The sequence below is a fragment of the Aspergillus versicolor genome (genome assembly GCF_001890125.1).
Source record: "Aspergillus versicolor CBS 583.65 unplaced genomic scaffold ASPVEscaffold_13, whole genome shotgun sequence".
Classification (NCBI taxonomy): domain Eukaryota; kingdom Fungi; phylum Ascomycota; class Eurotiomycetes; order Eurotiales; family Aspergillaceae; genus Aspergillus; species Aspergillus versicolor.
The window spans coordinates 220,403-242,897 of record NW_024467536.1 but is presented as its reverse complement, the minus strand read 5'-3'; the positions used below and the strand labels follow the sequence as shown (position 1 = coordinate 242,897).

The 22,495-nt window shown below is 51.9% G+C and overlaps 11 protein-coding genes across 11 annotated transcripts; 4 read left to right on the top strand and 7 right to left on the bottom strand.

Moving 5' to 3' along the window:
* Window positions 1–140: 140 nt before the first annotated feature.
* On the top strand, window positions 141–2,564 carry ASPVEDRAFT_142622 (uncharacterized protein; the record flags this gene model as incomplete). The annotated part of the gene is made up of 5 exons (XM_040807853.1): window positions 141–414; window positions 464–529; window positions 582–1,101; window positions 1,149–1,208; window positions 1,253–2,564. The coding sequence occupies 5 exons, from the start codon at window positions 141–143 to the stop codon at window positions 2,562–2,564; spliced, it is 2,232 nt and encodes a 743-aa protein (XP_040673170.1).
* A 1,009-nt stretch (window positions 2,565–3,573) lies between these two features.
* ASPVEDRAFT_88657 (uncharacterized protein) lies at window positions 3,574–4,795 on the bottom strand (the record flags this gene model as incomplete). The annotated part of the gene is made up of 4 exons (XM_040818382.1): window positions 3,574–3,851; window positions 3,901–4,312; window positions 4,357–4,643; window positions 4,705–4,795. The coding sequence occupies 4 exons, from the start codon at window positions 4,793–4,795 to the stop codon at window positions 3,574–3,576; spliced, it is 1,068 nt and encodes a 355-aa protein (XP_040673169.1).
* A 1,164-nt stretch (window positions 4,796–5,959) lies between these two features.
* Window positions 5,960–7,927, bottom strand: ASPVEDRAFT_202196 (uncharacterized protein). The gene is made up of 3 exons (XM_040809367.1): window positions 7,600–7,927; window positions 7,370–7,552; window positions 5,960–7,320 (listed from the first exon to the last, which is right to left on the bottom strand). Exons 1-3 carry the CDS (start codon window positions 7,624–7,626, stop codon window positions 6,205–6,207), a joined length of 1,326 nt encoding a protein of 441 aa, XP_040673168.1. The 5' UTR covers window positions 7,627–7,927; the 3' UTR covers window positions 5,960–6,204.
* Window positions 7,928–8,864: 937 nt separating this feature from the next.
* On the top strand, window positions 8,865–9,449 carry ASPVEDRAFT_46732 (uncharacterized protein). Its single transcript, XM_040813628.1, has one exon. The coding sequence runs from the start codon at window positions 8,897–8,899 to the stop codon at window positions 9,422–9,424; it is 528 nt and encodes a 175-aa protein (XP_040673167.1). The 5' UTR covers window positions 8,865–8,896; the 3' UTR covers window positions 9,425–9,449.
* Window positions 9,450–9,520: 71 nt separating this feature from the next.
* On the bottom strand, window positions 9,521–10,923 carry ASPVEDRAFT_88654 (uncharacterized protein; the record flags this gene model as incomplete). Its single annotated transcript, XM_040818380.1, has 5 exons — window positions 9,521–9,658; window positions 9,710–9,850; window positions 9,898–10,436; window positions 10,480–10,564; window positions 10,612–10,923. The coding sequence occupies 5 exons, from the start codon at window positions 10,921–10,923 to the stop codon at window positions 9,521–9,523; spliced, it is 1,215 nt and encodes a 404-aa protein (XP_040673166.1).
* A 410-nt stretch (window positions 10,924–11,333) lies between these two features.
* Window positions 11,334–13,258, bottom strand: ASPVEDRAFT_88653 (FAD-binding oxidoreductase; the record flags this gene model as incomplete). The annotated part of the gene is made up of 3 exons (XM_040818379.1): window positions 11,334–12,480; window positions 12,533–12,919; window positions 12,963–13,258. 3 exons carry the CDS (start codon window positions 13,256–13,258, stop codon window positions 11,334–11,336), a joined length of 1,830 nt encoding a protein of 609 aa, XP_040673165.1.
* Window positions 13,259–13,648: 390 nt separating this feature from the next.
* ASPVEDRAFT_142030 (peroxidase family protein) lies at window positions 13,649–14,684 on the bottom strand (the record flags this gene model as incomplete). The annotated part of the gene is made up of 5 exons (XM_040807793.1): window positions 13,649–13,827; window positions 13,881–14,152; window positions 14,207–14,254; window positions 14,317–14,509; window positions 14,582–14,684. The coding sequence occupies 5 exons, from the start codon at window positions 14,682–14,684 to the stop codon at window positions 13,649–13,651; spliced, it is 795 nt and encodes a 264-aa protein (XP_040673164.1).
* A 942-nt stretch (window positions 14,685–15,626) lies between these two features.
* On the bottom strand, window positions 15,627–17,099 carry ASPVEDRAFT_33623 (uncharacterized protein; the record flags this gene model as incomplete). Its single annotated transcript, XM_040810759.1, has 1 exon — window positions 15,627–17,099. One exon carries the CDS (start codon window positions 17,097–17,099, stop codon window positions 15,627–15,629), a length of 1,473 nt encoding a protein of 490 aa, XP_040673163.1.
* Window positions 17,100–17,394: 295 nt separating this feature from the next.
* Window positions 17,395–18,437, top strand: ASPVEDRAFT_33622 (uncharacterized protein; the record flags this gene model as incomplete). Its single annotated transcript, XM_040810758.1, has 2 exons — window positions 17,395–18,014; window positions 18,065–18,437. The coding sequence occupies 2 exons, from the start codon at window positions 17,395–17,397 to the stop codon at window positions 18,435–18,437; spliced, it is 993 nt and encodes a 330-aa protein (XP_040673162.1).
* A 338-nt stretch (window positions 18,438–18,775) lies between these two features.
* On the top strand, window positions 18,776–20,561 carry ASPVEDRAFT_56795 (alpha-keto acid decarboxylase family protein; the record flags this gene model as incomplete). The annotated part of the gene is made up of 2 exons (XM_040815254.1): window positions 18,776–18,974; window positions 19,033–20,561. The coding sequence occupies 2 exons, from the start codon at window positions 18,776–18,778 to the stop codon at window positions 20,559–20,561; spliced, it is 1,728 nt and encodes a 575-aa protein (XP_040673161.1).
* Window positions 20,562–20,682: 121 nt separating this feature from the next.
* ASPVEDRAFT_142636 (NAD(P)/FAD-dependent oxidoreductase) lies at window positions 20,683–22,046 on the bottom strand (the record flags this gene model as incomplete). The annotated part of the gene is made up of 2 exons (XM_040807855.1): window positions 20,683–21,168; window positions 21,225–22,046. 2 exons carry the CDS (start codon window positions 22,044–22,046, stop codon window positions 20,683–20,685), a joined length of 1,308 nt encoding a protein of 435 aa, XP_040673160.1.
* Window positions 22,047–22,495: the final 449 nt, after the last annotated feature.

Below are 22,495 nucleotides of genomic sequence, written 5' to 3'. Positions count from 1 at the left end.
TACCCCGGGTTCGAGGTGGAGTATGGGCCGTGCGGGTGGATAAAGGTGTTGAGTGCTGCTGTGATGCTGGGGATATACTAGTTTATCTAAACATCTTTTGTTGCACAACATTGCTTGCTTGTTTGTTACTTAATATAACCATGGCCTGTACTGTTCCACCTCGGACATGGGAAGGTGGGTTTGTCCGTCCAGCAGAAACGAACTCATGGGAAGATGAAAGTAAATATGTCACCGAAAACGGCGAACACGCACACTATGCACTGCCACTGTATAGAGAGCTACCAACTTCAACAGTTGGCAATGAACTCGGCCTGGCGCACTTGAGGACGTGGCCGAGCATTTATGATGGAACTTCCCAGGAAAGGCCGGAATGTTTCCATCCCCCCAGCGAGGTGGATGTACTGATCTGTGGTGGTAGGTATAATCTACTAGTATGGTGAACAATTAGGGCTAATCGAACCAGCTGGTCCATTTGGCCTGCAACTAGGAATGATTCTGGCGAGACAGGGTATTAGTTTCAGGATCATAGGTATAAGCAGAGCTCAATATAAACCTTGCTAGTTACTAATAGAATCAAACAGACAAAGCAAAGTCGCCTTGTCTCTCTGGTCGTGCAGACGCAGTCCACCCGAGGGCCTTGGAGCTCATTCACGCCTGGGGACTTGCCCACGAAGCCACTGACGAAGGACCGCTCATCAACTCGACAGCAGTGTACAGCAACGGTATAAAGCTCTTCCACAGCAACCATCCAACAAGCGATTCCCGATACAAGGGCGCCCATGTTATAACACAGGGCCAGCTGGAACGGATATACATCCGCGACCTACTCCGCCATCAAATCGTCGTGGAGAGGGAGACTATCGTTCACGGGTTTGATGTGCTAGATGGTGACTCGACATATCCGGTGAAAGCAACATTGAAGACTGCTTCCAGCGGTGCTGCAGAGGCTGTCAGAGCGAAGTATCTGATCGGGGCTGATGGTGCGGCCAGTAGTATTCGCGAGCAGATGAAGGTGAACTTTGATGGGCTGGCGACCGATATTTACTGGGCTATTATCGACTGTCGCTTTAAGACGGATTATCCGCATATATTTGGAATGAGGTAGGTCTTCTTACGATCTTTCTTACTTGATACTAATGGCATTGCAGCATGCTAACCAGCACACATGGTGGGAGCATTATCATTCCTCGTGAGGAGGGCCATACCCGGTAAGGATTCCAGGCCCATATTTATATCCCATCTAATGAATCAGGATATACATCCAAGTGAACGAGGAAACAGCCCGGCGACTCCGCCAGACCCGAGACGCCAGGAAGAATGCATCCGCTGTAGGCGAAACTCGCATCGATGACCACGGAATCACACCAGACGAAGCCCTAGAACAACTGCGCAAGATCATCGCACCATGGACCATCGAATTCGCCTCTCCGATCAGCTGGTTCTCAGTATGGAAAGTCAACGAGCGAGTAGCCCGCCACTTCTCATCGGCTGATCTGCGTGTGCATCTCGGAGGCGATGCAGCCCACGTCCACAGCGTGATGGGCGCATTCGGGTTCAACTCCTCTGTCTACGACGCTGCAAATCTCGGCTGGAAATTAGGTCTTTGTCTCAAGAAGCAGGCGAGTGGGGATGTTCTGCTTCCCACATACGATAGCGAGCGGCGCATGGCTGCAAACCGTGTCATCCGCTGCTCAGGTGCATACTTGCGCTTCCTCTGTAATTCGCATCTGCCTTTGGCAGCGCTCAGAGGGCTAAATAAGAACCTTGAATCGCACGACGAAGCCCTGCCAGTATTAGATGGAAGTATCCGGGCACAGGGCCAGTTCATGGGCGTATTCTACAGACGACACTCGAATTTCCTACTCGGGATCGAGTGGCCTATTATAGAGTCACCTATTTGTCCTGTCGATACTCCTGAGCAGCAACGGCCGATTTCCGTTCGCAATGGGGCTAGAGCTCCAAATCCCCGCGTCTGCTTTGACTCAGAATACACGGCGTACTTGTACGATACTATGGCCGGGGTGTCGAAATTCCATCTTTTAATCTTCGGCTCGGACCTGCAGGGCCCAGTGCGCGAGAGACTGGCGATATTCTCCAACAAGACATTTGGACCGGAAGGCCTTTTCGTCCGCTTTGGTGGGAAGGAGCTTTTCAATGTTATTCTCGTCACTAAGGCTCTACCCTACCAGGCCAAGACGTTGCTGGGCCCACAGCATGGCAAAGAGGACGATCTGAAGGGTCTCCGTGAGCACGCAACTGTGGTGTACGATGACCGGGTTCCTGATGACGACGCCCATTATTGGTACGGGGTTAATCATGCTCGTGGTGTCGTTGTTGCTGTCCGGCCTGACCTGAGCGTCGGTGTCAGCATTTGGCCGGAGGACGTGGACGGGTTGGATGGGTATTTCTCTCAATTTTTGGTAAAGAAAAAGGTGCCATCTGTGGAATGGAGCAAGAACGGCGTTGAGGTGACCAGCGACGAGGTTCATGGGATATCCAACATGCAGATGGCTCGTTCGAAGAAGTCTATTCGAGCGTGGCTGTCTAGTCTGTTGACCTTTTAGACTCAGCTATATCTGGTGGTGTGGCGCGATACTTGATCAGATGAGCATGTGGACTGTCTTAGAATGAATGAAACTCATTATGAACAGTCATTTTACACTAGTCCTTGGTAGATTGTCAGAAGATGCTGGTCTTTGCGGTCGAGAGAGGGCCAGAATGTGACATCACCAGTTAAGTGCTGGTATTATTATTGCACCCTAAAAACGTAATAATATAGCTGATTCGAATCTTACTGCCTGATAGGCTTTCTATTCCTCAGTATTCATATCCAGCAATGAGACCCCATGCCCAACCAGATAAGGGGATCGCGGGTGCAGGGATGTGCAGAACGAATTTACCCCCCAATAGTCCGTGTGAAAATACCTGCATACAGTTTAGATAAGTCCAGATTAGGACCAAAGAGGGATACAACGAGGCCATACAAGCACGATGCATCAGCGACATGCAAGAGGTGGGATCCAGAACGTGGAGGCTGGACAGCCTACATATCTCACATCCACCGTCTGCACTCCGCTACATGTTGCCATTTCTGCAATATTCTCCGAGACAATGCAGGTTACACGAGATTGATGTTCCCCTCCTTGAAAGGTTCGAATGTCAGCACAACACGAGCCGAGAGGCTTTTGTGCCAGGATGCGGCAAGGATGCGGCAAGGATTAGGCTCTCGAGTAGCAGCAGTCTTATCTCAGCGTGGTTCAGCTTGCAGTAGCCCGCCCGGACCGGCAGGCCTCGTTCATCGATAGGCAATTATGAGAATGGGTGGGGAATATCACGCACAAGAGGGACGCGATGGAACCACCGCTCATCGTAGCCAAGTATGCTTTTAATGATCGGGGGATTATACCCCTCGTGTATTTAGGATGCAAGTCTATTGTTAGACAAGGATTGAGCTCGAAAGCACTACAGGGCTTGACCCTGAAGCGACGGAAATATGTTTGAGGATGCTGATAACCAGGTCCCGCCATTTGATGCCCTAGAATGACATGTAAAATACCTTTACCCACCACCATCCTAATCATCCGTCTTAATCGCAGCCGATATGGCGAATTTCGTCACCGCCTCAAATATCGCCCCGACCTTGTCACTTGAACAGACTACTTGGATGCAGACTCGGCGATGATGGGCGTCGGGCTTGGCTTCGTCTGGGCTCGTATCGGGGAGCAGGACGGAAGGAAAGGATGGCGCATGGCTGGGTGAAGATTCCGGGCAAAAGGCTTGAGATACGAAATCGTCGATGCCCATGGTTGGAGGGATGTCAGTTTCGAAAGACGCACACCCTTCTGCCTGGTCTGGAAAGAATTAGTTGGTAACTCATGGGACCGTTTCTGCCACACATACCGACTAAGTTGAAAGGAAAGCCTGTTGAATCGACCTCTAGCCCACCAGGTGTAGGGTAAGGCACTGGTTGAGAAGTAGCTGTCAGCCAGCTGGGGCAGCTTTCATCGAATACGAAGGGGGAACTATCGTGGCCAGTTGGGAGTGTGTTGAAGTCTGGCGGAGTGGCCGATGATGAAGAGATGTCCTGGTCTTTGCTATCAAACTCAGGAGAATGAGACCAGAGTATCTCCTGCCATGAGGTATTGCTCAACCCACGGACTCTTGTAACCCCGGTCTGGTGGCTCTTCAGTCGTCGTTGCAGTATATGGTATCTGTTTTTTGCAGCCAGACTGGTTCTTCCGGGAAAGTACAGGGAAACAATCTGCTGCCAGTAGTGGCCATGCTTGTTGACTTGCTCAAGTAAACGGTCATCCTGGGACGTGTTAACAATATACTGCGTCGACTTGAATGACGTACCTCTTGCTGCGTCCACGGACTGTGGTCGATATCCGGATTGATAGACTGACTCCAGCGTTTCGAGCACTGATCTGGCAGCCTCGTAGCGACCATAGCTGCAACTACCGACCACTTTGTACCATGTTTCTCAATAGCTCTACGTAGTCGCTCATCTTCAGCCTGTGTCCAGGCCCCTTTCTTCACTTTTGCCGCCGTGCCGTACCAACGCTTGCGGCAATCTTTGTTCGTTCTCCCCGGAAGGAATGCGGCGATCTCATGCCAGCTAATGTTGTCAACCGTTCCTTGTGCTACAGGTGATGGGTTAGCATGGCGTCTAGGGGACAGCCTGCAGAGATCGGCATGGAATACCTCTTCTGACTTCCCTCTTCAAGATCATGTCTTCTTCCGGTGTCCAGTTCCGACGGCGGCGGACCATCAGGCAAGGCATCCCTTCCGGCATAGCATTCATCATTTAAAGCTCGAGGGTCATGTGCGTTGGTGAAAGTTCGAATACCCGTCATTGACTCGCAGTCAGAGCACTTTTATACACACCCAAGCATGAATGATCCATCATCTTGGCTGCGCAGCTATATTTCAGCTGACATATTGGCATAGTATACCACGATCACAGCTGGATCTTGTCCCTGCACTGGCGGGGATTCCTACTTGCCAAACCCGTTAGGCCATCTGGTACCCGTGTAACGCAAGCCAGTGAACACAGGGATGGCGGTAGCAGGGCGCATGGCAGGATTGCGATACCCAGACTCGTATTCTATAAAGAGCAAGCCGTCAGCAGAACCTCTCGTGTTTTCCTATCTTCCCCTGCTCGCAATTTACCCTCGCGGATGTTGCCCGTTTTCGTTTATAGTGGAACTAGCGCCATCGTATACTATATTCACTTAGCCCTCCTTGGAATACGGGATCTACGATTAGACTGGCGCCATTGTGAGGATTTTCACATAGCGCGTTGCTAGATCGAGGGCTTGGGCCGTGTCATATCTAGCCTAGCAATCGATCTAAGCCTGCAATCAGCTCATGTTATGCATTCCCTCCGACGGGGCAGCGTATGGGCAGGCCGCCCGATATCCACGCGAGGTCAATTGCGATCCAAGGTTTCAGCTCTGCGTCCAGCCATGATGCCAAGTACCTAGGGCGCCTGAGATGAACTCCGATCTCACGCAAAAGGTGGAAATGGAGCCGGACATGCTTCGGCGTGTACTTCAGCGAGGTCACGGTCGTATCATTTTGATGCAGTCTCAGAAGCCAGCTATATCTTGTTTAAATGGTATTTCCAGTCGATGAACGGCAGTCGCATGGTCGGAATGATTTTCTCCTATTTTGAATTACTACTACTCTACTACGTACTTGTACAGAGGTACGGGGTGGGGCTTGAGAAGAGGTTGCCAACAGGGCTGTCTGTACCACTCGCATAATGCGTGCTACAAGTCCCAAGACGACGAATACCACTGTAGCAACGGTATATGTATAGCAGCAGACAGCTACTCGACGTAGTCACTGCCAGACATTCAAGCCACTCGGGTCGGTTCCAACAAATAGGGCCTTTAACCGTACTTGGCGATATGATATCTTCAATTCTAGGCGATGGAACTAATCGAATCACGTCGTTTCTAATCGCAGGAATCGAGCTGAGGCAGATAAGCAGGCTTCGTCCACCAAAACCCTACATGCTGATACTCGGTTATTAATAATTGCCCAGGTCAACAATCCTACGCGATATACCTAATCCAGAGGTACGATGAAATGGTAGTTCGCATTGCTGATTTGAAGCCCACGCGACTAGTTGAGTAGCCCTAGTTGACGCCGCATATCCGGGTTGAGCCAGGTAAGGACTGAGAAACCTCTAGCTGGTTAACATCTCTCTGTGAGGAAGTAGCTGGTAATATCCAACTCCCCATTCTGCTTGAACAAACAACTCAAATAAGACTGCAGCCCATTTCCTGTCTCCAACGTCTTCTCTCCAGCCACCTTCTCCAGCACGCGGAGGTAGTTTGCGCAGTACGACCCACGCCCGTGCGCCTCCATCCACCGGGTCACGCCCTGGGCTGATTTGAGATCATCCTGCCCATAGTGCGTGAGCGGGGTGTAGAACTTGATATCTGGGAGCTCGGCACCAGGTGCAATGTCAAAGTAGTACAGATAGTAAGCTGCGCGGCCCAGGGGTGAGGATCCCGTCCCGAACCCATGATGAACAGGTGCGTCTGCATCGTCGGGGAAATCGGATGGCAGACCAGTGACGTCTTCGAGGAGTTTATGCAAACTCTGCAGCTGGGTGTCTAGTCCTGTGATGCGCCCGCCCAGGGTCATTATCTCGCGAACCGAAGCAAAAGTCGTGTGTGGGGATCGGAAGTAGAATTTCAATCTGGACGATTGGGACCCCGTGGGAGAGCTGGTGCCGTTGTCTATGGCTAGCCCTGTTGGGACCAGGACTTGGCCTTCGGTGCTGGTCTGGAGAAAGTCCTGCAGAGTGTCCAGAGCCTTTGTGCCTGCCTTGCTGTCCGCTTCGGAGAGTATATGTCTCAGAGAAGCGTCCCAGCGGTCCATTGGGAGTAGTCTCTGTCCAGCGAGCCGGGGGAAGAAATAGGTCTTCAGGGTCATCCCATCATGCAGATAATCGTACCCGAGCATCGTGGTAGTAGCGAGTGGGACACCCGCCTCCTTCGCCTGCCAGTACTTTGTTTCAGGATCGTAGAACGTGGACAGGAAATGATTCGTCCAGGCCATGTCCATGGAGATGCGGCGCGAGAAGGAGTGCAGCAGCTCCCTCGTGCGCCGCTGGTTGATGGGATCCAATGCTGTGCCACTGGACTCTCCAGTGGGCTCGAATCCAATCCGGATATCTGGTCTGCTGTTTGCGCTCGGCCCGTTCCATTTCCACGAGTATATCAATGGAAGTCCGTGTTGAGTTATCAGGCATTTCCACGGCACGTTCCGATCTGCATCGGGTGCTGGGCCCATGTAAGGCACCTGGATTGGGGGTTAATACACAGGCTCTGCTGGCGGGCGTGGCACCTACCGTCCAGTGGTAGTGGATCAACAAGTTCTCATATTGCCTTTCCTTTGAGTATCCGGCCTCTTCGAGCATCGCTGCCATATGGGGGCCTGTAACATTCCACCAGTAATTGCTGTCGTTGTCTCGAGAGGGAAGCCATCTGGATAGAGATTCCCACACAGAGCTGTCATCTTTTACGTGTAGTGCCTGATCTCACGGTTAGCACGATGCGACTGAATCTGATTCAATCTTACCTTCTGGATACCGTTTGAGTTGGTCATTCTTCCGACTGGAGAAAACAAGCAGTAACAGCAATATCAAAATTAACGCAGCTGCATGGAGACATCGCACGTTTCGCCTCGCACATTTTATATGAGACTTAACCTCCCTAGAGGTCAAAGCATTCATATCGAGTACGAGATATACAGACCGAATGTCCGTCTATCACACTCAGTTCGTCAAATCAAATTGGATGTCTTCTGTTGGTAGCTCGAGATGGCGCCCGAGTACGAGCGCATCTGAATCCCTTGATTGAGCACCGAGACATCCATTCCATTCCGGCCTGTGGGAGCACTATTGAAGCCACAAAGACAGCAATATCGATTCTAGCAAGGTGGGCGCTCCCTCCTGCAGGCCGCTGATATCCAGATCTGGGAATAGTGCAGCCTAGTGAATTGTCCGAGCTTGCAGCCTCGGGACATTTACGATTCGTCGTCGATGTCCGACCCCGATGGTGCATTAGACCTATGCGTATTCAATACTGGGCTTACGATGTCAGACCTGCCTGGGACCTTCTGCGGTGGCTACCCCGGTCCATGAGGCAGAGCTGTTCCAAAACACAGGGTTAACACTCATGTCAAACAGTAGGAACGAACCAGCCTGTTCGCGACCAGTCGTCAACATACCTTCTGTTGTCAGCATATCCATCGAGATGTACTCGGCGCCTTCTTGTTGTAATTTCATTCCAGTTGTCCTGGAACCTTCAAATGCCATTTGTATAAATAAATGGAGTAAGGACAATTGTGAGCAATGTTTCTTTTTACATATCTGTAGGGAAATGTATACTGCCGAGTATCTGGTCGCAAATGATAAGTAGGCAACCGGCTGCGTAAGGTACTGCAGGGAGACGGAGTACTCATTCTCCTGGTATGTTTCGTACAAGCGTGTGGTTTATGTGTCTGTTATTTGAAGAACTATGGTGCAAGGAGATCTGCACTCGGTTAAATTCAGGAATTAACAGCTGCAGTGAGTCGATCAGCGACGGACTCAATCTGTGACCTCCGTCTTGGACAGCCGTCTTGGGAGCCCTAGCTGTTTAGGACTGAGGGTCTGGGCACCACTGACGGATGAAACTAAATACAGCGCGTGTGTTGATTTGTGGATATGGGCTAGATGCAGACAGCTTGTTTATCTGATACAGGCCATTAAGGGGTCTACCCCGTTATTCTTCACGGCTGCATATATCATGGCCATTCCAGCCCAGCTTTCACTAGACAACAATTTAAATTCAGCTGTACCAACGAACCCCTGCACGATCTCATGTTAACCACCATGCGCCTGTCGATAATCACAGTTGCGCTGGCGACCGCGTCCACCGCATCGGCAGCCCTAACTTGGACCCTTGAAAAGTCATCGAGTCCCACTGACGATGAAGCCGACGCATACGGATTGATTGAGGCCGCAATGGAGGCTGCAGTGGCCCGACACGCCAGCCTCGGAGACGCCAGCAAGTCAATCAACGTGTACTACGTCCCCGGCGTCCCAACCGCCGAAGCAAGCTACGACGGCACGATTCGATTCGGTACCGACCGCAACTATCTGAACGAGCGCACGGCTTTGCACGAGATTTCGCATACCCTTGGCATTGGACAGACAGCTGCCTTTGACGAGCACTGCGCTGCTAATGACTGGCCTACCGCAACTCCGCTGCTGCAGTCGTGGGACGGGGCCGACGCGGTCATTAACTGTGGTGGGGGGCATATCTGGCCGTACGGGCTAAATTACAATGATGAATGGAGCGAGACAAATGCTGATCGTCATGTTGAATTAATCAATGCGATGCTTGCGGATGGACTGTAGTTATTGCAATTGTATCAAGGTCGGGCAATACGCTTCTATGTACATATCTATCCATCGCGCAATATCAGAACGTCGAGAACAATAGTAGCCTCCCAATCAAGCCGATCCATTAGCAGTTCTATTGAACAAAGGAGTGATTTTTCCATCTCTCAGTTCCTTTTCAACAACTGTCGCGACTTCGTTCCACCTTTCCAGCGTGTCAGCCTCCGCATCGAAAGGATATAACCAACGATTCTGTTATATTCGTTAGTTACAACGTGCAATATTTTTGAATGGCAGCATTACCCTCATCATCACATCTTCCGGGTTCAGGCTCTCGCCAGCTTCGAGTTTCTTCAATGCGCTGTGCCACCTGTCGCGTATATCCTCGCCGTTTCGCTGGCACTTACGCACTCGATCAAAGCGCAACTTCTCATACACCCGCGTCTAAATGTATGTTAGAAATGTCAACCAGATGAACCGGATAAACCCACTGCAAGAGGAACATTCCCCTTCCCAGCCAGCTTCAAACACGGCGCCAACACGGCCGCACTCTCCGTCGCTTGCGATGCACCCTGTGCACTCGTCGGCAGGTGCGGATGACATGAGTCCCCAAGAAGAGCAATCTTATGGCTCCTACTAACCCACGATGGAATCGGATCCCGGTAACAGATCTTCCAATCCAAACACTCTTTCGTCTTATGTACAGCCGCGGCAATGCGCGGATCTAGGTCCCGGATCTCGTCGCGCACATCGTCCATATTCCCCGGCTGGAACCAGGACTCTGTGATGTCTTCTGTGTCCTTGTGTGTCAGGATCCAGTTGAATTCGTCCCCGTCGCGCAGTGTATTCTGGACGAGGTGCACGTCGTGCCCGATCCAGATGTTGATGCATTCCTTTTCGACGAATTCCCGGCACAGGGCGTCTTCTTTTAGGAATGTGCCTTTGAAATAGGCACGGTAGCAGGCGTATCCGGAGGATTTGGGTTTGTCTTCGAAGCCGAGCACGAGCTCGCGGGCCAGGGATTTGATTCCTGCAGGTGTTAGTATGGCCAGTTAACGGATAGGATGGTATACCATCAGCAGCGATGATCACATCGGCTTGGTGCTCCTCGCCATTGGCAAGGGTAAGCGACGGTTTCGTCTCGTCGTATGATACAACCTAGAGATATATCAGCTAAACGTGAATAAAGGCTCGGTGGAACTTACAGTACAGCCCATATGCAGTGGAATTCCCAAATCCGCAACCCTGTCCAGAAACGCCCGATGGTAGTCCCCTCGATGCCCGATATATCCAGCCATATCCATAGCCGGCTGCTGGGCCATAATCTCGCCAGTCTTCCAGTGTCGAATCTGGAGGAACTCAGACTTATTGCCCAGCGCGACCAGTTCATCGTGCAGACCCCATCGCTCTAGCAGTCTGAGTGCGTTCTCACCGAGACCTAAGGAGTCCCCGAGACGCAAGAACTCGTGGACTTTTTCGAATATTTCGACCTGGAAGCCTTGGTGCTGCATGGCCATTGCGGCCGCGCAGCCGCCTAGTCCGGCTCCGACTATGATCACTGCATGGTATTATAAGTTGTGTAGGACGACGGTGAGGGCTCAACAGACCTTTCATTATTCTATTTGTCTTGTCCCTGACTACGGTCTCCGTCGGTGAAATGGTCTTATATTTCGGGCTTGTTTAATGCAGTTGTGACCTAGGATAGTGCCAGAAGGATCTGTAATCCCGACTAAAGGGCAGGTATTATATTACAGGCTCGCTGACCTGATTCAAGTGCCCATGATTCAGTGAGATCTCCAATGTGGGGTGCCTCTCCTCTGGAGTATTTCCGGGCCTCCCCTCGGTGTATCACATCGGGTCTCTTACATTACTGGACCAAGAAATATGGAATTGGCGGGATAGAAACTTGTATTCTCTATCTGGTGAATCAAAGTTTGGCCTTGGGCACGATATCCCCCTGGATATCTCTCTCCGGCGTAATCTCCCAGCCCATCCCCCTATAAGCCCTGGGCCAGATGCCATTCCTGCCAGGCGCCAGAATCCCCTTCGGATCCAGTGCATCCTTAATCGTCTCATTGAACCTCCTCAAGGCCTGATTATTCCAGCCATACGTAGCCGCCACCTGGTCCGCAAACAGCAAATGCGTCCGATACTCGCCATATCCCTCTTTAGCGCACGTCTCAATAAGCTCGCGCATCAGCCCCGTCGCGCGTCGCTTCTGGTCGAGATCCCCGCGGTCGTACACTATATTGGCGATATAGTGACTTTCCCGACCCGCAATCGCAAGCGTGGGAAAATTATCGAAGCCCCATTTCCTATGCAGCCCGTCGATGATGCCATGCACGATCCGCGCGTCTTTGCCCCTTGTCGGCACAATAGGCGAGAAGAATAGGTGCGCTGCGTTTGGGACCCAGTTTAGCCAGTCGACTTCGCGGAGGACGGGGATGCCCTCGCACACTTTTGCGCGGGAGTGCAGGTAGTGCGATTCTGGGAGGTCTTTGGTGTATAGGAATTTACTTCCAGCGACTGTTCCGAACGCTACACGGATTATATCCATTTGGGATTTTATGGCGTCTTCGCTGCCGTATTGCGTGCCGTAGAATACCCACGACACGTCGCCGCATGGTTGCGTTCTTGCCCTGTCTGCGAGGATGTCTCGGGGGACTCTTCCGGGCCCGTTGTACCACGCGCTCTTGGGTTTCCCTGTGACTGCTAGTTCTTGGATAACGTGGCGCAGCTGGGGTATATTTCCGAATACGCCTCTCTGGGCCAGTGGACGGATCACTTCGATGATCTGCTCGAAGTCGTCGTCGTGTGGGAAGGTGACCATGTACGAGAAGCTGTTTGTGGCGGGCATCAGCCAGAAGCCCATCTTGGTGACGATGCCGAAGTTGCTCTGGCTGAATATTCCATCCGAGTAGGGCCCGTATGCGGGTTGGAATGAGCCCCAGGTGGGATTGTCTGCGCCGTCTTTACCGGGGAGTGCGCCCATGCCTGTTCGTAGCAGTTCTCCGGTGGGTAGCACGATCTCCATTCCGCAGTGCTGGGAGAAGTGGTCTCCATATGGCGTGTATCTTTCAAGCAGCAGGTTAGCTATGCAGGTGTGTATCAAATGGCTGAACTCACCCGACTCCCCGATCCAATGCATTGCCCATGACACTCCCTCCCCCGAGGTCTGGACAGTCAATCCATAGAGGATACCCGGTCTTCTGCACTTCTTCATAGAGTTTATAGTACGAAACCCCCGGCTCGACCATGCACGATGCGTTGCCCCCGTCGATATTAAGAATCTTGTTCATCCGTTTCCCAAGATCAACCACGACAGACCCAGGGACTCGCGGTGCTGCGCCTCCATACCCGATATTCCTGCCCATTGAGATTGGATAGATGGGAATAACATGCTTGTTTGCCCAACGTACCACAGCCTGGACTTCCTCTGTTGTGGATGGATACACGACTGCGCTGCATACCATCTCCTCTTGTTGAGCGATATGGAAGGCATCATGCGTGTTTCTGACCGGTTAGCTTATTCTCTGGGGCTAAAACAGTCACTCACGGATGCTCCATATACCACCCATCGACCAATGGTTTATCATTAATCTCCACGTTCGCAGCCCCAAGCTGTTGCCGAAGTTCAGTCATGGCCTGATTGAACTCCTCTCTCGATGTGTTCGGGGGTAATCTCGGGACTTCGCGCTGGCGAGGAATACTCTCAGGCATCGTCTTGTTCGAATACAATCGCTCCTTTGCAACCCTCGCGTCCTCCTCCATGCGCTTCGGAATACCGCTGTGCAAGTCATCGCTCAGGAGAGGCGTAGGTGCCAATGCACCGGTACTGTTTCTAGGTGCCATGGTGGATATCGGTAGCTAATAGGTAGATTGATGCATGAAAGAAGTGTCCTTTATACGTGCTTTCTCCGGAAATGTCGGTAAGAACCTGGCCATCCCCACACAGAGGAGGACTCCCTCGGTCGTGAAGGGAGGGAAATCCCCCGGCAGCTTCTCCGCATGGATTCTGGTGGGGCCTTCGATATGGAGCAGTGATCTCCTACTTCCCCAGTTATCGTCATATTAGCGGGGGTGTTGGAGTAGGTTGGTCATTATCAAATCCTTGCAGTTACGGTGGGGATTCCCTACTTCTTACACTGTAGTCTCAGAGCAGTCATGATATTCTGTAGGCAATAAGCATTCTTTAATAGACCATCACTAGCACCACAAAATCTAGGTTTAAATACAGATTTGCTAAAATCCCAACCCAGCATGAAGATCTCCCCTTCTCTTATGCGCAGCAGTGCTCGAGTTAGAACCCGTTATCAAACTGGCAGCCTTGTTGATCATCACTGAGACGCCCATCACGTCCTCCAGGGTAACGGGGTCTTTCTTCGCACTCCATCCTAGCTCTGTAGGAAGGCGCTCGTTAACTGGACTATGTTAGCTGAACCTTTCTATATTTGGAAGAAAAATTGGTACTTACAAAAGAAATACTCCACAAGGTTCCTCTCCACGGTCCCAGCATCCATGTCCCCAAAGACAATAATCGGAGCTGCAATCTCGCCAAGACTAAACTGCTCTGTGGTCTCGGTGAATCTGTACGTAGGATTGAAAGCCTTGGACACGATCTGACGGGCAATCTTGCTATTCGCGAGCATGTCAGCAGTCAATGTGGAGTTTGTCCAGAAGGCGCGGGATTCAGCGAAGACTGTTGCGTTGAAGATGTGGTTCGAGCCGAAGTAGCTGTCTGCACGACTGTTTCATTCAATTAGCTTTGATTCTACCAGTTGTACTGAGAGGTGGGAGTACCTGAGGCTGGCATCGTGCTCTAAGACATTGTGTCTGTTTAGATGGTCCCTGTTCAAGGTCAGCGCCTCTCCCCACTCATGACGGTTGGAAATGTTGAGATGGGATAGTACAGCGTGAAGTAAGTTGAATTCTCAACAGGATTCGCAATAATGGCCATGTCGAACATTGTATTGGCGAGACCAGCGTCAAAATTCAACGCACTGGTTAGGGCATCCACAACGGTCGGCCTAGTAAGGTTCCTGCCATCATGAGGAAGGAAGTTGTGGTTCGCGAGGGTGTTCATCATCGGGCATGGTCCACGATCTAGCAATCCATCGTTAGTTAACCGTATACATGGGCAGAGACACCGTCCAATGCTGGTAGGGAAGAACGTACAGTCTCCTGGTCCGGCAGGTACCCAGGGATGGGACTCAGGCAACCGGGGACTGGCAGACACAAGGCCGGCCAGGGCGAGGACGGATTGAAGGGAGAATTGCATTTTGACTGGAATACTCAAGGAATTGTGCTCAACGGCAGCTATTCCGTGAACAAGCCGGCCTTTATATACCCATCGTCCAGGCAGAATGATATCTACATGAAAGCCCAATGAAAAGACATCTATTACGCATTCCCCTGTGTGAAATTGACCTGAGACCTGAATAATTTATCTATCCTGCCCGTTTCATGTCGATCATCAGGTCTGGTTCAGCTCATTGGGTCGCATTGTCCTCGCTTTCGGGTGCTCGGGTTCGTATACTCGTACTCGTACCATTGCCTCGACTGGGACCAAGGGATGACAATCAGGGAGGAACCAAAACTCTTGTGTTTCAATGATCAGAACCCATCTTTATGCCCCAGTGCATTAACTTCAATACTTCAGTAGTTACCTAGTCGCCCGTTCAACCGCTGATTAGGAATTCACGCCCTGAGGACGGCATCCACCGAATGGGGGATCCATATTCGGCGGAACATAACACATTTTCTTATCTTAGCTCTCTACTCAACAGAACTTAGATCCAACGATTGAACACTGAATATAATATGCCCTTGAGTTTCAAAGGTGAGAAATTGACTCGCGTTTTGCCATAACGCCAACTCGTTGTCCCCGACGCCGCGAGATAACTTACTAGCAATCTACATTAGGGTAACTGGTCACCGCAGGCAAGTTCGTTCATATGATCAACTCCTTCTATTTCATGGCACAGCCCCTTGAGCTCTCCAGAAGCCGTATCTAGGTGCAGGACACCGTCCATATATTGACTAGTATCGATGCATTGAAACTAACCTTTCTGAGCCTGTCGACTACGTTTGATGGAAAATATAAAGGTTTTCTGGCAGGCAGTAGGCATCAAGCTCGTGTTGTCCACCTGTAATGTGGGTGTCGAATGGAATTCATCAAGCGTCGCTCCTTCTGCTAACTCAGTAGCATCGAGTGTGCATATCAAGCCACTCTTAACGTCGCGGCGGCTGGGGTTGGGGGTAGGAGTTGTACTATTGACGCCCAAATGCGTGCACAAACTACTTGTATCAGTAATGAGATGTAGACTATGATGCCCTGGTCCATTCTTTCAAGCGTTGTCCTGGCATCGCGGAGAATAGTGGCAGCCGGCATGACATAGGCCACTCGCGACTGAACACTCCCCAGGAAGATATGCCCATAGATATCCCCCGTTTCACGGTCGCGGACAATGGATCCACAGTCTCCTTGATGTAAGGGGCCATTTAGGTCCACCACCCATGCTTTCCGGAATGTCGCGGCGTTTGGACTGCGAACGTATGATACTCTCCCCGAAAGTCTGCCATGGAGGATGTGACCCGCGCCGGTGACGGTTATAACAGCAGCACCCCCTGGACTGACCTTGCTGACGTTCGCTTTTGAAAGGAGAGGCAGCCCTGCTCCTAGCTCGTCATCAGCATCAACTTCGAGTAAAGCGTAATCCAGGTCCTGCGATGATACATTTGGGTCTTTGGCCAGTCGCTTGACAGGCTCACCCTTGGGCAGAGGGAGCGGGAGAAGTGTTTCGTCGTATTCATCATCGTTTTTAGTAGCGGTTTGGCTCTCGTCTGGTCCTGGTAGTGACCAGCCATCTACTTCTCCCTCGGAAAAGACATCTTCATCATAGGACTCTGAGTCTGAGTCCACCTCACTCGATGGAGGGCTTATGCTGTATTGACTTGTGAATTCTGCTTCTTCGGCGCTGATCTGGTCGTCTCCTGCGAACGCTCCAAACTCGCAGTCGCTGTCATTCTCCAGTTCAGGATCCCATTCCGCTAGATCCGGAGTGCTCTCTGGTGCCGAGAAGATATGCTGTGGAACGACGTAAAACAGTCTGCCATTGTATTCCGTCACGCTCCCAATAGTCGCCTGGCGACTATCCTCCGATCTGGAAAGTAGGAACTCTATAGCCAGTGTTTCCGTCGGCTTGTCAGGATCAGGTATTGGTCGAAGGAAGTAATATGAAGCCGAGTCGTCCAAATCGAGATATCCCTGCCCGCCCGACGACGCCAGAAGGCGCAAGTTTAAGATATGGGGGGGATACTCCCAGTGGCCAAGTTCTATTCCCGGCCACCGCTGCACAATACCCGACTCCCGTACGGCAGCCACTGCTTGCTTCCGTGATTTTGGCTGTTTGCAGGAGAACATTATGTGAGGGACTGCCGTCGAAGCGTCACGGCCGACCATGTAAATATCGTAGACGACCGCACTGGAGCACCGGACTGGGCCACAGCTGCTATTAAGCACTTGTTGAATGTCTGTGCACATTTGATCGTAGGCTTCTTGGGCAGGTCCCTGGGCGTCCCAGTATTTCAACCCCCCTTTCACCACTCCACGAAAGGGGCCAATGGATAGTTCTGGATTCTCCCAGACCGGCTTCGGCCTCTGAAGTAGTGATAGCGGGTTTCGTAAGCTCATTTCGATTATGAAGTGAGGCTATAGGTGTTTGACTTTCTTCGGGTGGTTGACTGGATCATAAACTCAGATAGTAGGATTGTATGGGTTCATCCCAGCCGGGGTCGAGCCCCCTGATAAGAAAAACCACCAGCCAGCCTCGTCAGCTTTGGGCAAATTCAGGCGCTCAAGCCCGCACTTCCAGGGCTGTGCATCCGTCCAATAAGATGATCACTAACACGAGCCCAGGTCGAACATATTGTGCCGCAATCCCATCTTCGTCGTAGTTCGGCAGTGCCACCTGCTCATGACCACCAGCATGTCTCTCGACCGTTCCATTCTGGAGTATCCTGTGCCACTAACGACGCAGACTGAAATCGCAAATCGATTCTGGACCCCTGGGCATGTACCAGTCGAGTACCTTCGGCTATACTTCCAGTACTATGCTGAGCAATGCCGGATAGTCTTCCAGTCCCACAAAATGCGGTTACCTCTAAAACAGCACCAGGACCTTGTTGAAATCACGACTCATATCCTGGGCAATGCCAGTCGCTCCGATATTAAGGAACGACTTATTGGAAAATACGACGCCGCTGACGGGACGTTGGACGATGCGCTGGATGCCTCCATAGACCTTGCTGTCCGACTTGTCTTCATGTTAGATGTCGGCGAGTTCCCCAATGCCTTCTCTGGCCGACGAAAGCTGGTTTGGCTGTGCGGCCCAATCCAGGAGTTCATGCAGCAGACATTCCCTGTTCAGCGCAAGCTCAGTCACAGCGGGCTGAAGCTGGGTAGGGATTTCAACGTTTCCAGCATGGTTCGGATTGCGGGCTTCAACATCGAACTGACTACGAACCTGGCAGACCACCTCCGTCTGCGAGATGCAGATAGAACTATCATGATCTTCCACCACGCGTCGTTCCTGAGAAGTCAACAACAGTAAGCGGCTCCTTTCTCGTCCTGCAGCCTAAGCTGAGTATCCCTCCCAGATCATCATTCTTTCCCACGCATTTCATCGACGAGACTCTAGCGACGCTTGCTCTTCTTTTTCCACAAGGAGACCGGGCCTGCAAGAAGTGGTACAATAAACAAGACCAGGTCGACGATCTTGACCACGGTGTGCTCAACTGCGGCTCGGCTCAGAGACGTATTGATACATATCGTTACTGGCACGACCGGCTGGTGATGCTGAAAGAGGAATTCGACGAGTCGCGCCCATCAACTCTTTCCCAGTGGTGGAACGACCGGCGCGAGGGAACGCAGTGGTATACGCTCTGGGTAGCCATTGTCTTGACCCTTCTTTTCGGCCTCATTCAGTCTATCGTGGGGGCAATGCAGCTGTACAAGGCATATTATCCTTGAGCGACGGATTAACCAACGAAAGTATCGTTAGTTTGGCCATGATATTTGTGTTGACGCAGACAAGGTATGCTCCTTAACGACGCTGGGCTGAGCAACATGCAGTTTGGTTGTGATTGAGCATCGACGCTGCAGTAGGTGATGTAGGATCATAATTGCTAAAGCCCTTTGTTGCTCAACGAGTCATCCTGGTGGCCATCACGACTTGAAATACTTCGTATATCGCGTATAGGGTGTGGTTACATTGTCGCTGTAGGGCGTCGGCTATTGCCGGCTGGTGCGGAGTTATATATAAGCAGCCGCAGCCCCTCATCCCTTTAACTCTCGACATCTTCTTCACCATGGAGACCAACACCACCACGCTCGCCGAATACCTCTTCAATCGCCTGCACCAGCTCGGCGTCGACTCCATTTTCGGCCTCCCCGGTGATTATAACCTGCAGCTGCTGGACTATGTCGCGCCGTCGCGTCTGCGCTGGGTGGGCACCGGCAACGAACTGAATGCGGGGTACGCGGCCGATGGATACTCCAGGATCAAGGGTAACCAGCTGTCTATTCTGCCTCTCCACGATCGCATTCTAATTTTACCTTCCTCTAGGTATCGGAGCCCTCGTCACTACCTTCGGAGTCGGTGAATTGTCCGCTGTGAACGCGATCGCTGGTGCCTACGCCGAACGCGCCCCCGTCGTGCACATTGTCGGCACCCCTGTCCGCCAGTCGCAGGAGTCGCGCGCCCTCATCCACCACACCTTCAACGATGGCGAATACCAGCGCTTCGATCGCATGCAAGAGCATATCACTGTCGCCCAGGCCCTCTTGACAGACCATCGCTCCGCTCCCGCCGAAATCGATCGAGTGCTGCAGCAATGCCTCCTCCACAGCCGGCCTGTCCGCATCGCCATTCCCCTGGACATGGTCTCTCTGCGGGTCCCGAAGCTGGCTCTTGAATCGAAACTCTCCCTTCCTCTCCCCTCCCGCCAGCCAAAGATCGAAGAAAAGGCGTTGAACACGATCCTCGACCGCATCTACAGCGCGAAGAAACCCGTAATACTGGTGGATGGAGAGATTCGGTATGCTAGAATTGTGGACGAGGTCGACCACATTGTCAGAGCGACGGAGTGGCCGACTTTCACGTCAGGATTCGGGAAAAGCCTGATCGATGAGGATATACCAAACGTCTACGGTGTTTTCACACCTCAGCACAGGGAGCTTTTCGAGTCAAGCGACCTTGTCTTGTGCTTCGGCCCGCACTTTAGCAACACAAACAGCTTCCTCTATCAGACTGTCCCTAGGGAAGACATCACCATCTCAATCCACGCTACATCTGTGCAGATCGGTAGTGAGATCATCCGCGATCTGCCGGCCAACTGCTTCCTCCCCCAGCTGATCGGCCACCTGGAAATGGACAAAGTTGCCAAGCACAACCCCAAGCTGGTGCATCCTAAATCTGTCGCACCACCAGAAGTGTCAAGCGGGGATCTTGTCTCACAGGTCGGTGGCTTCTGGCACAGAATCTCATCCTTCTTCCGCGAGGGCGACATCGTCTGCGCGGAAACCGGCACGGCAGCATACGGCTCCAACGACTTCCGCCTTCCACCAAAGACCCGCTTATTTAAGGCCGTCACTTGGCTTTCGATCGGATACATGCTGCCGGCCACGCTAGGTGCAAGCCAAGCGCAACATGACCTCATCGCTCGCTCCGAGTATCATGACCTTCGCGACGCCCGCTCGATTCTCTTTATCGGTGATGGAAGCTTCCAGCTCACAGCTCAGGAACTGGCGACGATTATCCACCGAAAGCTCAATGTCATCATCTTCCTCATCAACAACGATGGATATACAATCGAGCGATGCATTCACGGACGCGAGGCGAAGTATAACGACATTACGCCCTGGAGGTATCTCAAGGGGCCCGAGTTCTTCGGCGCTCCCACAGAGGGCGAGTACGCTGCTCACACCTGGCAAGTCCGGACGTGGGGTGATCTCGAACAGGCTCTGACAGATGAGCGGATGCTCAACGGTAAGGGAGTCCGGATGGTAGAGGTATTCATGGAGAGACTGGATTGTCCTCCTCCGCTAGACAAGGTTCTGGCAGCTCAAATCGCGAGGGAGAAGAGAGAGCAGTAGTAACTTTAGATCTTTTGTATCTGGGTCATAGACATTCCAGCATCTTCATTTTCACGTCCGTTAAGAATAGCAATGACACGATTTCTAGGCATAACAATCAAAATAAAATAACTTTTCTAACTTAATTCCCCTTGACCTTCCCCTTTTCCTTCCCCTCCTTAACCCCCCCAAACTGACTCCACGCCCTCCCAACATCCATATCCTCCGGCGCACCCCCCATCTCAATCAACACCTCCGTTCCATCCACATCACTCGAATAAATGACACTTCTCTTCTTCCCAAGTGTCAACTTGATCGACCCCTCAACAAACATATTCGGCGTGTAAACGGCCTTCGCTTCCTGCCCCTTGACTAGGGAGAGTATATTCACCGCCACTGTTTCGGACTGGATGAATCCCGCGCGCGCCATCAGAGGACCTGGATGCGCAGCTACGTCGCCGAAGGCGAAGATTCGGGGGTCGGAAGTGGACATTTGAATAGAGTCTGAGGGTGAGGTATCGATTTGGAAGGTCGGCTTTACCAGGATTTGGGATGTGGATGGGGAAATGGCGGTTGGGTATAGAGGGGCGAGCATGGATGAGTTGGGGATTTGGCCCGTGCAGCGGATCTGTTGTGCGTTAGATTGGGAACCTGGAGGGGAGGTATAGTAGGGATTGAACATACTATAAGATCGAACTCTTCTTCACGACCATCTGAAAACTGCAGGGTCGCTGCCTTGACCAGTGCCTCTCCCCTTGGTATCTTCGGCCGCTCGTTAAGCAGCACTCGGACATTAAGAACCTCCCTTAATGTAGAGAGAGTGTACTCCTGCAACCTCTTCCCAAACCGATTCAAAACGCCGTCTCGCGAATGAACAAGGGTAACCTCCTTATCGGGGAAAACATCCTTGATATCCGCCGCCAGTTCCACGCCCACCGCACCGGCGCCAACAACAGCAATCCTCCGACTCTCCTTGATAACACTCTGAACCCCCCTTAACTCCTCAGCTCCATCCACACGCTCAGTAGCAACAACCTGACCCGGAAGCGCGCGCGTCGCACCAGTCGCAATAGCCAGGTATGCATACTCCACGCTGTCCCCACTCGCGAGCTTCACGCACCCATCGCAAACCTCCACAACTCTATCCTGAATACGCGTGAGAATGCCCTTCGGCGCAGTATTTTCTACACCCTCATAAGGGATAAACGCGCGCTCCTCGTATCCAGACACAACCGAGAAGCGCGGGAAGGCAAACACAAAGTTTAGATGCGAGTTCTTCTCGATCCAGACGACTTTGTACCCCGTTGGTAGGGACTCGGTTAAATGGCGCACGAGCTGGAGGCCTGCGAAGGAGCCGCCGACCACGACGACGTGTTTGGCGTTTTCGGTCGGCTTGTAGCTGTATTTGTGGAATAGGGCGGTGATGCGGTGGATGCTGGCGCGGAGGAGGTAGGGGAGGAACCAGGGGAGGGTTTTGGTTACGAGGGTGAGTTTGTCCCAGGCCATTTTGACTGGTCTTCGCTGTTTACTAACAAGAGGTGAAGATAGAAAATGTATCAAACAAGGAGAGAGAATGGATGATGGAGGAATGGGTTTTTGCGGGATATCAGATCGATCTTATCTTATCAGATGCCGGCACCGGAGTATCCCTATTCACATGCCTGGGTCAGGGACGAATGGTATAATCCACCCAAATTGAGTCACCACCAGCGAGAACATGGCGAAGGAGTCCTCCGCGGAAATTCCACGGTCAGTTGGATACGCTGCGAGAGCGGAGCAGAGCTCGATTTTCCGACGGTGTTATCGGTTTATCGGTCATGAATTTCCCGAGTCCGAGCAATGGGATCGGACCCTACCGGGCCAGGATTATTCGATAGCTCAAGTGCACATTTTCCAGTCAGTGACAAGAGTAACTGTTGTCGCGGAATACGAACTACATGTGTCTTGCTACCGAT

Excerpts from the sequence above, each read along its gene's own strand:
- ASPVEDRAFT_46732 (XM_040813628.1), top strand. The coding sequence starts at position 8,897 with ATGCGCCTGTCGATAATCACAGTTGCGCTGGCGACCGCGTCCACCGCA.
- ASPVEDRAFT_202196 (XM_040809367.1), bottom strand. The coding sequence starts at position 7,626 with ATGACCAACTCAAACGGTATCCAGAAG. Across the intron at positions 7,553-7,599 it reads ACTCAAACGGTATCCAGAAG|GCACTACACGTAAAAGATGA; the intron begins GTAAGATTGAAT and ends CCGTGAGATCAG. Across the intron at positions 7,321-7,369 it reads TGATCCACTACCACTGGACG|GTGCCTTACATGGGCCCAGC; the intron begins GTAGGTGCCACG and ends CCCCCAATCCAG.